We start from the raw sequence: 12,737 nt of genomic DNA, 5'->3' as shown, positions 1-12,737 counted from the left end.
ACATTTTTTTTTTGGTGGAGGATGGGCAAGACACTGAGGCTGCCTACTGTGGGATAACCCTGACAGAAGTCAGTGTCAAAGGTTACATGTCCACTTCCAAGCTGGTGACTTCAATATCCGAGGCCACAAAGCTGCTCCCTAGATTGAATCCTACAAAGTACCTCTGCAGGGCTCCAGGAGAAAGAAGCCAGACCGTGCTGATCTGGGCACTGGAGCACCCCTCAGAGGTTCTTGGCCCTACTAGGACCTGGAGGTGCCAGTTAAACCAGAAACTTCCCATCATCAGCACCCCAAATGCTGGAAGTTGGCTTGGGAGGCTCTCACTTCCCCCATCCTTGAAAGAAGAAGTTCTGGGGTACTGCCCCCAGCCCTAGACTGAAGGCTGGCCTGACTGTGAGTCCAGAGCTAAGTCTGACATTGGGTTTTCCGAGAGAGTAACCTGGCCCTTTACTAGAATGCTCACTGCCACCCTCCTCCAGGGTCGCACAGAGGCCAGGGCTGTTGAGAAGGGGACAAACAAGCTTGACATCCAGAGGGCTTGCCAAGGTGCAGCTCTCCCGCTCCTCATCCCCTTCCCTCCGGGCCTTGATGGCTCTGGGCTGTCACAAATGGTCGTGTGTAGTTACTCAGCTCGCAGCCAAGCCTCTGCTCCAAACACCGGCCCCTCTTCCCGCCTCCATCCCAGGCCTCTAGATAAGCAGCGGAGCAACCAAGAGTGCAGGCAGCAGCAACCTGCACCCCTGAACAGCCTGTTATTTCCCAGGATCCTACACAGTCCCGGAACCCGCAGCCTGGCAGTTGGTGTTGGCTTTGGGATCCAGAGACCTGGCTAGGAGCGACTCGCGGGCAGGTTGGGACCGCCAAGTTTCCTCTTCGCGTGGCCAGAGGGTTCATTTAGCACCGAACACCGACACCCTAAATCCCCATGGGCACTAGACCACCACAGAGGGGGACTGCAAGCCCTCAAGGGCAGCTCTGGGCCCCGCGACTCCCCTGAATGCAGCAGAGCGGCTACAAAATGGGGAGGGCAGGTCGGTGTGCTACACACTGCTCGTGTCCCCCTCCCCGTGCCCCGGGAACCCCTTTATCCTCCATGTCCCCTCTCCTGGATTCATTTCTAGCTCTGCTCCAGGGCGGAAAGACCCATCTGCCCCCAGTGTCAGTGAGGTAGGGCCCGTCCCCACGGTAGGGGTGAAGGAGGTCGAGGAGTGGAGAGGAGATAAAGAAAAGCTAGGCTTCCCCCTCCCCCCAAGCGGGGTTGGGTGCTAATGACCCGCTTGCAGCCCCTATCCGGTCCTAGGGGACTGGACCAGTCTGTTATTGGGGGGGGGGGACCCTCCATTGACACACTTACCCCACTCCACCTGTTGCCCGGAGCGCCTCATTTCAGTTCATCATTTTGGGGTGGCACAAAGGGGACCCCAAGCCCCCTTCCAGCCTCTCTTGGGTGGTTCCAGCAAGGCGGTCATCCTTCATTTCTCCTTTTCCAGCTTTCGGGGAGCAGTTAGGGAATGTATGATGAAGCAGAAATGAGCCGTCAGGATGATATTTTAATGGCTTATATGTCACGTTGGTGCATGTGGCTTTGAACTGGAGCCGCTAGCGTTCCCTGCAGAGAGCGCCGCAAATCCCTCTTGATAACTTCTACAAGCCACAACTTTTTTTTTTCCCCTCTCACATTCACTCTTACCCTGTATATTTGGACTCCTCTCCTAAAAATACCCTCTTATCAAGGTCCCCCCCCCCTTGTAAGTTCCAATGTTCCACTGGCTGAAGTGGAGAAGATGGACTTCTTTTTTTTTCTTCCGTTTTTCAAGAATAATTTTCCCTCCCTCTCACCCAATGGCCACCTTCTCCCCCTCAGGTCCCCTCCCTTGTTTTTTTTTTTTTTTTTTTTAAGCCTGGCAATGTGGGCTCAATATTTGTCCTCTCTATTGAGGCCAGCAGCCTCCAGAGAAAAGTTGCAGATAAGATTGTTAAAATCTGTAGAGAGGGTGGCTTTCACTTCCTTTTTTATTTTCATTTTTTTAAGGTAGAAGACACTCTGAGCGGCTCTAATACATCTTTGGGGGAACAAAGTGTCTCAACTATACTATAAAAAAATACAAACCCCAGAACCCATCACCCTCAGCCCCACCCCACCCTGTCTGTGTTCTCTCCCTCTGCTATCCTGGTTCCACTTTAAGTTGTCGAAGGTTGCCTTGAGACTTGTTGCTGGGAAGGGAACCTCTGTCTCTCCTCTCTCTTTCTCTCTCCTCTCTCTCTCACTCACTCTCTCTCCCCTCTTCTCTTCTCTTTCTCCCATCCCATTCCTATTTTCCAGCCCAGCAGCAAGCCCGCAAAAGCTGAGCAGTGTCTGCATACACCGGTACATCACCCCCAGATACCTAAGTGGAATAAGGAGCCAGGAGAAGCCAGAGAAAGGGCAGCTCAGCTTAGCAGCCCCCAAGGAGAATCGAGTCAATGAAAAGAGCAGAAAGCCAGAGGGGCGAGGAGTGCCGTGGCTGGTCGGCCTTCCTCCAGCAGTTGGTACCCAATCACTGGGCAAAAAGATCCCTTTTCCTTTTCCTTTCACCCCAGCATGGTGAGTTCCCTAACAGGGCCGCCTATGGAAGGATGAGTTGAGGTTTCTTTGTCTGAGAAAAGAGTTTAGCGCTCTGATTCAGCTGCAAAGAAGCCAAATGAAGTTAGAAACAAAGAGCAAATTGAAGGATTCCGACTCTTGGCTTTTTGTGTTTTCCTTACTAGAAAATAATTAGACCTAATGAATATGCAGACGCTCCAGCTAAATCCTGGGCCCTCAGTGCTGGCTGGCTTTAAAACAGAGCTGCGGAGAAATACAACCTTCATCTCTCATTGCAACCCTCCTAGCCACATCCATCCACATGCATTTTTTGGAATGCATAAATGTTGCTCGCCTTAATTGATTGAGTCACAAGGATTTTCCCCCCTGCTTTTAAGTGCCATACTTCTCTACCTTTCAACAATCATTTTAATATATGGTCAATGGCTCTTTGTGGATGGGACAAAAAGCAACTACGCACAGTTGTTGAATAGACTTTGCGCTGGGCAAAGACAGGTTAATCGAGGGCCGCATCGCGAAAACAAGCGAGTGTTGTATGTTTGCACTGAATCCAAATGTCTGCATTTTCCTAACTAAATCAAAGGGAGTGTTATTTCTTTTTCTGCTCACTCATCTGAAGGTAAGTAAATTTTCTCTGGCGATCAAAAGCCTGGTCGGCAACAAAGACCGCGCCCGCTTTTTCCACCGTCCTGGTGTGGCGAGTTGCGGGATTTCAATAACTGTGACAAGGGTGACTGAAAAGGTTTGAATGTCACAAAATTTACATTGGTCCTATCTCTCGGGGATTTAAATACCAAAAAAGTATGCAGGGAGCTTTGAGCAGTTCTGAAGAACAATGGCTCGTTGGGAAATTTACACTTTTACCTGAATGAAAGGGGTCTGGTGTGGGAACAGGGGTGGAAGGGGGGGAGTTGAGGGGACAGGCAGGGGAATGGAGGGAAAGGGGAGAGAAGAGAATAACAGGAGAGGGAGAAGAAGAGAGAGAGTGAGAGTGAGAGAGAATAAAAAAGACAGTGTCTCCAGTTTGACCCTCAAAGTCCAAACCTCAATAATGAGGAAAGGGCTCTCTGGCACCTGCACTTATTTATTTATTTGTTTATTTATTTATTTATTTTGCTGGGGGGGGAGGGGGAAGCCTGCTGGACTTATTAAAAGTGAAAACATGGAGGCAGCCTGTTTTCTCGAGAAATCACAATTCTCGCAAAACAGATTGTGGAGCCGGTGTGCTCCCGAGATCTTAAATTATAAACGGGGTGGGGGGGGGTTGACGAGGCCAGAGGAAAGCAAACTTCAAAAGGAGCAAATAACAAAAGCCTTCTTTGCTGCCCTGGAAGAGAGGCTGGGATGGAGAGGAGAGGGGGGGGGGGGAGAGAAAAGAAAGTTGCTGAATCGGGACATTCTGGAAGTGCCTTAGCCAAGCCTTGACCAACCCTATCCCCGCCCCTGAAGTCGCTAATCGCTCCGTTCAGAGCAGGTCTGATAAAGAACCAGATCGAGAGACGCATCCAAAACTCCTGCTTAAAAAAAAAAAAAAAAAGCTGGGGAGAGTCGAGAACGTTGCCGACGGTGAGCCCAAGGCAGAAAGAGAGAGAGAGGAGACAGGGCCAAGAAGGAAAGAGGTCTGGATGCACAGGATGGAAAGAAGGGAAAAAGAGAGAGTGATAGAAAGTCCCAAAGAAAATTGTCTCTTCCGTGAGAAGAGGGGAAACAATTTAGCTATCCAAAAAAAAGAAAAAGAAAAAGAAAAAAAAAGTTGCTACTCTTGGCAGTCCTGCTCGTCAAAAGGGATGTCAAGCGCTTTACAATACCTGGGATTGATGAGGCGGGCGGGCCAATGAACGGCGCGCGGCGCCTAGGCGCGCCCTCGGCTGGCGCGGCGGCTGCGGAAAGGGGGGGCAGCGACTGTGCCAATGAGCGGCCGCATCGGCGGCACGTGACGCCTCCCCCGGCTCCCATTCATCAAGGGGGGGGTCCGGTGTCGTCCTTTCAATTCATTTATCTGCAGGAATGATTGCTGCTATCAGTCTCGCGCTCACCGCCCGGCTGAGGAGGTGAAAGTTTCTCCCCAGGAAGATAAACCGCAAAAGACAATATTGTGCATGATTTGCGCCTTTTCTTTGGCATTTTCTTTCTTTCTTTTTTTTTTTTCCTCCCCCACCTTTTTTTTTTTTTTTTAGGAAAAAAAAGAGAGGGGGAAAAAAAGGAGAGTGAAGGAGCGAGGAGGCAAGGCTGAGAGAGAGAGAGAGAGAGAGAGAGAGAGAGAGAGAGAGAGAGAGAGAGAGAGAGAGAAAGGAGAGAGAGGGAGAGAGATAGAGAGAGAAAGAAAAGAAAAGGCGAGGGGGTGGTGGAGAAAGAAGTGAGGAGGGGCGGACGGCAAGAGACGAGCAGAGAGAAAGAGAGAGAGAGAGAGAGCAAGAGAGAGAGAGAGGAGAGAGAGAGAGAGCAGTCGTGGCTCTGGCTGGCTGGCTCCCATTTCCTCTATGCTACAATCCGGGAGGAAGTTTTTTGGGGGGCTGAGATGCTGCACGCCTTTTCCTGGGCTGCTTTGACGCGGGGCGCTCTCGGCAGAGTCTGAGCTGAGCGGCGGGCGAGCAAGTGCGAGCCGAGCCGAGCCGAGCCGGGGCCGGCGGGGTCTTGCACGGCGGCGGGCTCCTTCCCGGCGCCCGCCTTGCTCGCTCGCTCGCTCGCTCGCTCGCTCCTTCTCTCGTCCGTCCGCTCGTCGTCCAGCTCGCTCCTTCTTGAGCTCGCTCGCAGCTCGCAGCCCGCGCGGGCCGTCCGTCCGTCCGGCTTCCCCAGGCTCGGCCAGGCGGGCGCCCCGGGGGCTCGGACTTCGCGAGGTGGGTCGGCTCCCCCTCTCTCCCTCCCTCCCCGACTCCCTCCCCGGCCTTGCTTCTTCTTCCTCCTCTTCCTCCGCCTCCCGGCCCTCCTCCTCCTCCTCCTTCTTGTCTTCCTCCTCCTCCTCCTCTTGTGCCTCCTCCTCCTCCTCCTCCTCCCGGCTTTCCCTCCGCGGCGGGCGAGGGTGGGGGGGGCCGCGGGAGGCCGGGGCTCGCCCCGCGCGGCCAAGATGCTCCTGGACGCCGGCCCCCAGTACCCAGCGATCGGCGTGACCACCTTCGGCGCGTCCCGCCACCACTCGGCGGGCGACGTGGCCGAGCGCGACGTGGGCCTGGGCATCAACCCGTTCGCCGACGGCATGGGCGCCTTCAAGCTGAACCCCAGCTCGCACGAGCTGGCCTCGGCCGGCCAGACGGCCTTCACGTCGCAGGCGCCCGGCTACGCGGCGGCCGCGGCCCTGGGCCACCACCACCACCCGGGCCACGTCGGCTCCTACTCGAGCGCCGCCTTCAACTCCACGCGGGACTTTCTGTTCCGCAACCGGGGCTTCGGCGACGCGGCGGCGGCCGCCAGCGCGCAACACAGCCTGTTCGCCGCCTCGGCCGGGGGCTTCGGGGGCCCGCACGGCCACACGGACGCGGCGGGCCACCTCCTCTTCCCCGGCCTGCACGAGCAGGCGGCGGGCCACGCGTCGCCCAATGTGGTCAACGGGCAGATGAGGCTCGGCTTCTCGGGGGACATGTACCCGCGGCCCGAGCAGTACGGCCAGGTGACGAGCCCGCGCTCCGAGCACTACGCCGCGCCCCAGCTGCACGGCTACGGGCCCATGAACGTGAACATGGCCGCGCACCACGGCGCCGGCGCCTTCTTCCGTTACATGCGCCAGCCCATCAAGCAGGAGCTCATCTGCAAGTGGATCGAGCCCGAGCAGCTGGCCAACCCCAAGAAGTCGTGCAACAAAACTTTCAGCACCATGCACGAGCTGGTCACGCACGTCACCGTGGAGCACGTCGGCGGCCCCGAGCAGAGCAATCACATCTGCTTCTGGGAGGAGTGTCCGCGCGAGGGCAAGCCCTTCAAAGCCAAATACAAACTGGTCAACCACATCCGCGTGCACACGGGCGAGAAGCCCTTCCCCTGCCCGTTTCCCGGCTGCGGCAAGGTCTTCGCGCGCTCCGAGAACTTGAAGATCCACAAACGGACGCACACAGGTACGGAGAGAGCTCTTCTGGGGTTGCTCGGGCCTCCTGCCGGCCCCCTCAAGCTTCCTTCCACTCGGCTGGGCCTGGGACCCGAGATGCCAAGGCAGACAGACGCCCCCCAGGCGCGTAGACCCGGGCCTCGGTTGGGTCTAGGTGTCAGATGGCAGCCCCCGGCAGGCAGCCAAAGTGTGCCCTGGTTTTTTTGTTTGTTTGTTTGTTTGTTTGCTCGTTTGTTTGTTCTGTTTTGGTAGAAGGCTTAAAATTTAGGCGTTAAAACGAGAGGGGTTAGGATGAGAAGGAGCTAGGGTTGTTGGTTTTTAGACGAGATGGTGGGGAATAGAAGGCCCGGACAGCTGGGAGACCAACCCGGCTTTGCAGAGCCCTAAACGCGCGCGCGAAGTCTGGAGAGAGAGAGCTGGGCGACTGTGCCGGCGCTGGTCTCTCCGGCTGCACGCAGGCAAATCTAAGCGGCTCTCTCGATGCAGTCAGAGAGGCCTCTAAAATGGAAAAGAGTTGAGCTGGTTGGAGCTGAACAGAGTAAGGGCCAAGAAAAAGGAAAAAGAAATAATAATTCAAACGTTGAGTGGAGGGTCAGTGGAAGTCAGGAAATGGGGCCTGGAGACGCTTTCGATGCTTGCATATTTTTCAAGACCCACATTTTAGCAAGGATGTATTGGTGAGTAGGTTGGGGGTACTGGGGAAAAGTCAGTCAGTCCAAGTGTGAGTTCTTTTTTGCCCATCAGATTCGTCAGAAGTGAGTGTAAATAAAGCCCGCATGCCACAGCGCTGGCATTAAAACAAATAAAAAAACAAAAAGCACCAAAACCCACAGAAACTGGTTGGGGAACAGTTTAAAGAAAAGTTCTCTGTCCCGGTTGGCCCGAGGCCTTTCCAGGTCTCTCAGGGGAATGAATCTCCGCTGCTTCTCTGTTCTGCTTTGCCCGGTCCTTTCTGAGTCGTAATTTTGAAACTTGGAGCTTCCCAGAGAGTCGGGCAAGAACTAGTGGCACCGACGCTTTGGGTCCCCGCTTGGCTGATCTAAAGATGCAAACGTGTGTAGGGGTGTGAGGTGAGGTGGGGGAGGCCACTAGGGGGGTGCAGAGCGTCGGGGAGGGGGTGGGGAAGGAGAGGGGGGGCCATAGCAGCGGGAGAATCAGCCTGGAATGTGAAAATTAGAAACCCAGAGCTGGGGAGTAGTAACCCCATGTTTTCTGGATAGCCTCAGGCAGAAAAACCAGCAACCTGGCTCGCTGAGCCCCTCTGGGTTCAAAAAAAAAAAAAAAAAGGCCACCCCTAATAATGATGATAATACGACAATAATAAAATCTGGATCTAATTGGATTAGGAGTTAAAATAGTCCAGAGAGTTAAAATTCCACTGCAGCTATATAATAAGCTTTTTGGAGATCCGGGTTTTGGAACTTGCAAAGTGCTAGGACTCTGAAGTGACTTGGTTAAAAAAAAAAAAAAGAAGAAGAAGAAATATGTTTTCATGTGTGAGCCTAGAAAAAAAAAATATATATATATAGGCCTCAGGATTTGTTCTCATCAGGCCTCACACTTTTCTCTCTCGCCTTTCGCACCAGGGGAGAAACCCTTCAAGTGCGAGTTCGAAGGCTGCGACCGACGCTTTGCCAACAGCAGCGACCGTAAGAAGCATATGCACGTGCACACGAGCGACAAGCCGTATCTCTGCAAGATGTGTGACAAGTCCTACACACATCCCAGCTCGCTGCGCAAGCACATGAAGGTAATCGCCGCGGCGCGCGCTCGCCGGCCGCCCGAGAGCCTGGAGCCCGGAGCCCGCCGCGCTTAAGGGCCTGCGCCGGCGGGTGGTGGCTGGAGGAGCCGGCAGAGGCTGGGGCCAGGCCGCATCTTCCCACGGCGGGGCAGAGCCCTTAGGGCAGCCCTAAGGGGCGGCGGGGAACGGTGTAAAAGCCGGTAAAGTGCGGAGCGGGTGCATTAGCCGCCGCCCCGCATCTATCAGCCCGGGCCCGGCTTGCAAGCGGCTTGAGCTGCAAACCAGGCGCCTGGGGCAGCAGCGCACGGGCTTGGGGCAGCGCCCGAACCTGCGAGATGCGGCGGCCAGCGAGGGGGATCCAGGCCGGCTTGGGACCGAGGAACCCGGGCTGATATCAGTCTCTGCTCTTCCGAAAGCCTCGGGGGGCGCAGGCTTAGTTAGTTCCAGCGGGCCTGGAATGCAAAGGGGAATCCGGCTTCGGGCGCGATGATAGCGGTCCAAACGTCGCTTTCTTCCCGCAGGTCCACGAATCGTCCTCACAGGGCTCACAGCCTTCTCCGGCCGCCAGCTCTGGTTACGAGTCGTCCACGCCGCCCACCATCGTGTCTCCTTCCACAGACAACCCGACCACCAGCTCCCTGTCGCCCTCCTCCTCCGCGGTGCATCATTCGGCCAGCCACGGCGCGCTCTCTTCCAATTTTAACGAATGGTACGTGTAAACTCAGAACCCCAACTCCGAACCGACCCTATTTAAGAGACTGAACGTACACACGTATGCAGAATCGTATTGAAAAACACCCTGGGAATCCAAGCAGCACCCCCCTGACCCCTACAACCTCCAGCCTCTTCTGTTGTTTTGTTGTTTTTATTTTTATTTTTATTTTTTCATTTAAAACCTGTCTAAGAGACCTGGGATCGAGTGAGATGCAACATCAAACCCTTCCATATTTTTGCTCCTTTACTTTGCTTTCTTTCTTTTTTAATTTTTTTTCTCTTGCAAAGACTTGGTTAGCTAAGAGATAGGGTTGGGCGGGGACGAAGAATTGGCTGTCCTAGGACCCCAGAACGCCCACCCCCCAAGAGCCAGTTTTCTAGCGGCTGCAAAACTGGCTCTTGGGGGCTTTCCTTGGCTCCACTGAACCCTTCTGATTTTTTTTCCGGTGGGCTTTGCATTCTTGTAAATACAGAATTATTAGCTTACAGCTGTACTGTTGGATTCTGTAAATAGTTATATCTTGGTTGGAGCGGGCGGGTTGTGGCGTCCTGGTCTTTGCATTTGGGGGGGGGGGAGGGGCCGGGTCAGGGGGGGAGGGGGAGGGGACGGGCTGCCGAAAGCCAACTGTTTGTACTGAATGGCAAGAATGTTCTAGTAAATGTGTACCAAAATGTGAATTACTTTGTACGATCACAGTCTCCACGTCGACCTAACAGACTTTGATTGGTATTAATGTGCTTTTTTTTGTATAAAGTGCAAAACATCTCGTCCCAAAGTCTAAGTACTTTAGTGCAGTAAAATGTTGTTTCACGTCCTGTCAAGAATTTCGTATAGTTACGAGCCTGGATTTGCGTGTCAAACTGTTTCATTTGTTTATGTAAAGTGATATTAAAAAAAAGATATAAACTATATCTGTCCATTGCTTTTGGCAAAAGATACAACCACATACTGTATATAGTTCCTAGCTTCCATATTTATCCGCATGTAAAGAGCCGGTTTATCCATGTTACAGCTATTCAATATTTATGGCTAGAACTCGTCTGTACACATTAGTTTCCAGAACTGTTTGGTAACCTTTCGTACCTTATTAAAGATTCTTAAATCTCAGCGATTGTAGTAGGAATTTCTTCGTCACTACCCCTCCCACCCCACCCCCCAACAACGTGTTGTTGTCTCTTCTGCCAGCTTTAGTAGGTCTCAGGCAAAGCTCTCCAGCCTCCCTTGCCTTCTCTTTCTGTCATTCCAGGTCATATAAACGTGATAAATGAATGCTATCCTGCTGGCTTTCCGAGAGGGTGTAATTAGTATTTATATAAAAATTTATGAAACAAATTTTCGGCCGCAGTATAATTTAAATGACCTTTGCAGACGTAGAATAACAACCATAAAAATAACAGAAATAGATTTCATAGGCGACATCAATATTAATGTGGTCGAATTGTCTGAAGCTCAGGGGCTGGCTTTCTGTAGTGTCGCAAATGAACTTGCAGTGGAAGGTTCCGTTGCCCCCAAATTAAATCCCCCCTTGTTGAAATTGACTTGCAGATTTACAATATCATATTTTAAATAGCTGCCTGCAATGAAACCATTTAGGGCCATAACTAATTTTCAGAACGTTGAAGCATGCTTTTCCAGGCCTTCCTTCTTTGTACAAAAGTAAATGTCCATAAAGTATTTTTACTTATGTCTCATCAAAAGTGATGCTAATTTAAATTAATTACTTCCTATGATATGTTATTATTTTCATAATTTTGCCACTTATTAGCGTTCTCAAAAATACATCTAGGGAAGAGGATTATTTTATGTAATTTGATTATCTTTCTATCTCTTTTATTTATTTCTCATTTACTTAAGAAATTCGTTCCATTGGCTGGCGTTGATACAGTAAATTTGTAAATGAGGAGACAATACAAAAAAAATCTAAATTACTTGTGCTTAATGACTGTGGCAGAACGCCTTTTCTCTAAATCAGATTGTCTTTCTTGCAGTTTAGTTTGATAGATTTGCAAGCTATGCTGCTCCCTCGGAAGTTCGCTGTGCTGGTAGGAACTAGAAGCTTCTTTGTCTCTGGTTGTAGCCTGCATGATCGCCCCATTAAGCAGACAGTGTAGGAAGAGATCACAATCAGGTCTTGGCTGTGGCTGCAAGGGTGGGGAAGAGGATGTGCTGGAAACAGAAACTGACCTTACTGGGAGCCACGAGAACCTAAGAGCTGCTGTTTTATTACACTCAGGGTTTTCCTGACTCGAAGGAGAGAGAAGCAAGAGGAAAAGCCTTCAAAAATAGAAAAACTTAAAAATAAAAAACAAAACCTTAAGGTACTTGTACAGATCTTAAAGTGACAGCAATGCTTCAGAATATACACTTGGTCCATGCAAAAATGAAAACATAAAATTTCTTTTTTAAAATTTTCTTTGTTGACCTGTCCTTTGTCTCTTCTGATTTGTATTTGTCACTTTCAGTACACAAAGTTTTCTTGACAGAGGAGAGGATGGGCTGTATTTTCTTTAGGACAAACTAGAGAGGGTAGTGTTTAACTTTGAAAAAAAAATAAAACAACTTACTGTTATAATAGAAGCAAATATCAACCTTTTCTTAAAAGAGCGCCACCTTGCAAGGCTTAATGAGATTTGAGGAAGGGGAACAACTAAATAGGGAATGATCCAAAGATTGATGAGACTCAAAATTGGGCCCAAATTGGCTTTGGATGTTTGATAAATCATTTGAAGTGACTTGGGCATCAGAATCCCAACGTAGCAAAACAGAAGAGGAATCTCTCCTAGAACTCATCTCTCTAGGAAAGAGAAACTCTTCAATTAATAACCCTCCTCTTTGCCTTTAGAGATCAGAATGTCAGGGAGCATGTCTGGGGATGATAATAATGTCCATAGGAACACTATCTCTGTAAATGTCTCAGTGTATTTTTCCTTTCGACCATTCCTTAAGAAAGGAAAGTACTTCAAATTTGGAAATAGGAATGTCTCATTATATATTTGTATCTGGTGCCTTAAAATAAACTTATAATAATCTGATAATAAATGTCACATTATGATATATGACTTAATTGGAGTAGTTTAAGGAGCACGTTTACTCCAGATTTTAAATATATCCTTATATGTTGGAGGCCAACTATTAAAACACACATTCAAAGAATATTAGGAGTGTTTATGACACTCACAGGAAAGGGAATTTTTTTTTTATATTATACAACAGTAACATCAAGTCTCCTCATGCATTCTCTTCTCCAACACCCACCACAAAGAAAATGTCATTAATGATGTAGGTCGCCTAAAAAATGCTTCAAACTTAAATGTAGTCTATTATTTTGCTGGTACCTTTAATGTCTGCTTCTTGAGATGTATTCTTCATACTTTTCTTCATGGGTTATTAAGTTTTGAAATACATGAATGTGAACAGCGAAATATATTGTTAGACCCTATTTAGCAGAGCTGAAGATGCTGCAAATGGCTGGTTCTGTGTGTAGCTTTGGATTTTGATTTAGGCAGAGAGCTGTCCTGGTTCATATTTTCATTGCATTGTATTCTTGAGACACTAAATGACTAACTAGCACAGCTAACAAGTTATTAAAAAAAAGTTGTATTGTGTCAACAAAATATGTCAGAGTACAAACAATCATATTTGAAAAATGAGTTGTGGTATG

The 12,737-nt window shown here is 50.3% G+C and overlaps 1 protein-coding gene and 1 long non-coding RNA gene across 2 annotated transcripts; both read left to right on the top strand.

Moving 5' to 3' along the window:
- Positions 1 to 709: 709 nt before the first annotated feature.
- On the top strand, positions 710 to 2,796 carry LOC126025582 (uncharacterized). The gene is made up of 3 exons (XR_007501482.1): positions 710 to 850; positions 2,324 to 2,368; positions 2,749 to 2,796. It is a non-coding gene; the product is annotated as an uncharacterized LOC126025582 (long non-coding RNA).
- Positions 2,797 to 5,569: 2,773 nt separating this feature from the next.
- Positions 5,570 to 9,119, top strand: ZIC1 (Zic family member 1). The gene is made up of 3 exons (XM_049785340.1): positions 5,570 to 6,630; positions 8,207 to 8,370; positions 8,883 to 9,119. Exons 1-3 carry the CDS (start codon positions 5,649 to 5,651, stop codon positions 9,078 to 9,080), a joined length of 1,344 nt encoding a protein of 447 aa, XP_049641297.1. The 5' UTR covers positions 5,570 to 5,648; the 3' UTR covers positions 9,081 to 9,119.
- Positions 9,120 to 12,737: the final 3,618 nt, after the last annotated feature.

The sequence above is a fragment of the Suncus etruscus genome, chromosome 13, assembly GCF_024139225.1.
Source record: "Suncus etruscus isolate mSunEtr1 chromosome 13, mSunEtr1.pri.cur, whole genome shotgun sequence".
NCBI classification, from domain to species: Eukaryota; Metazoa; Chordata; class Mammalia; order Eulipotyphla; family Soricidae; genus Suncus; species Suncus etruscus.
This window is presented reverse-complemented; position numbering and strand designations above follow the sequence as displayed.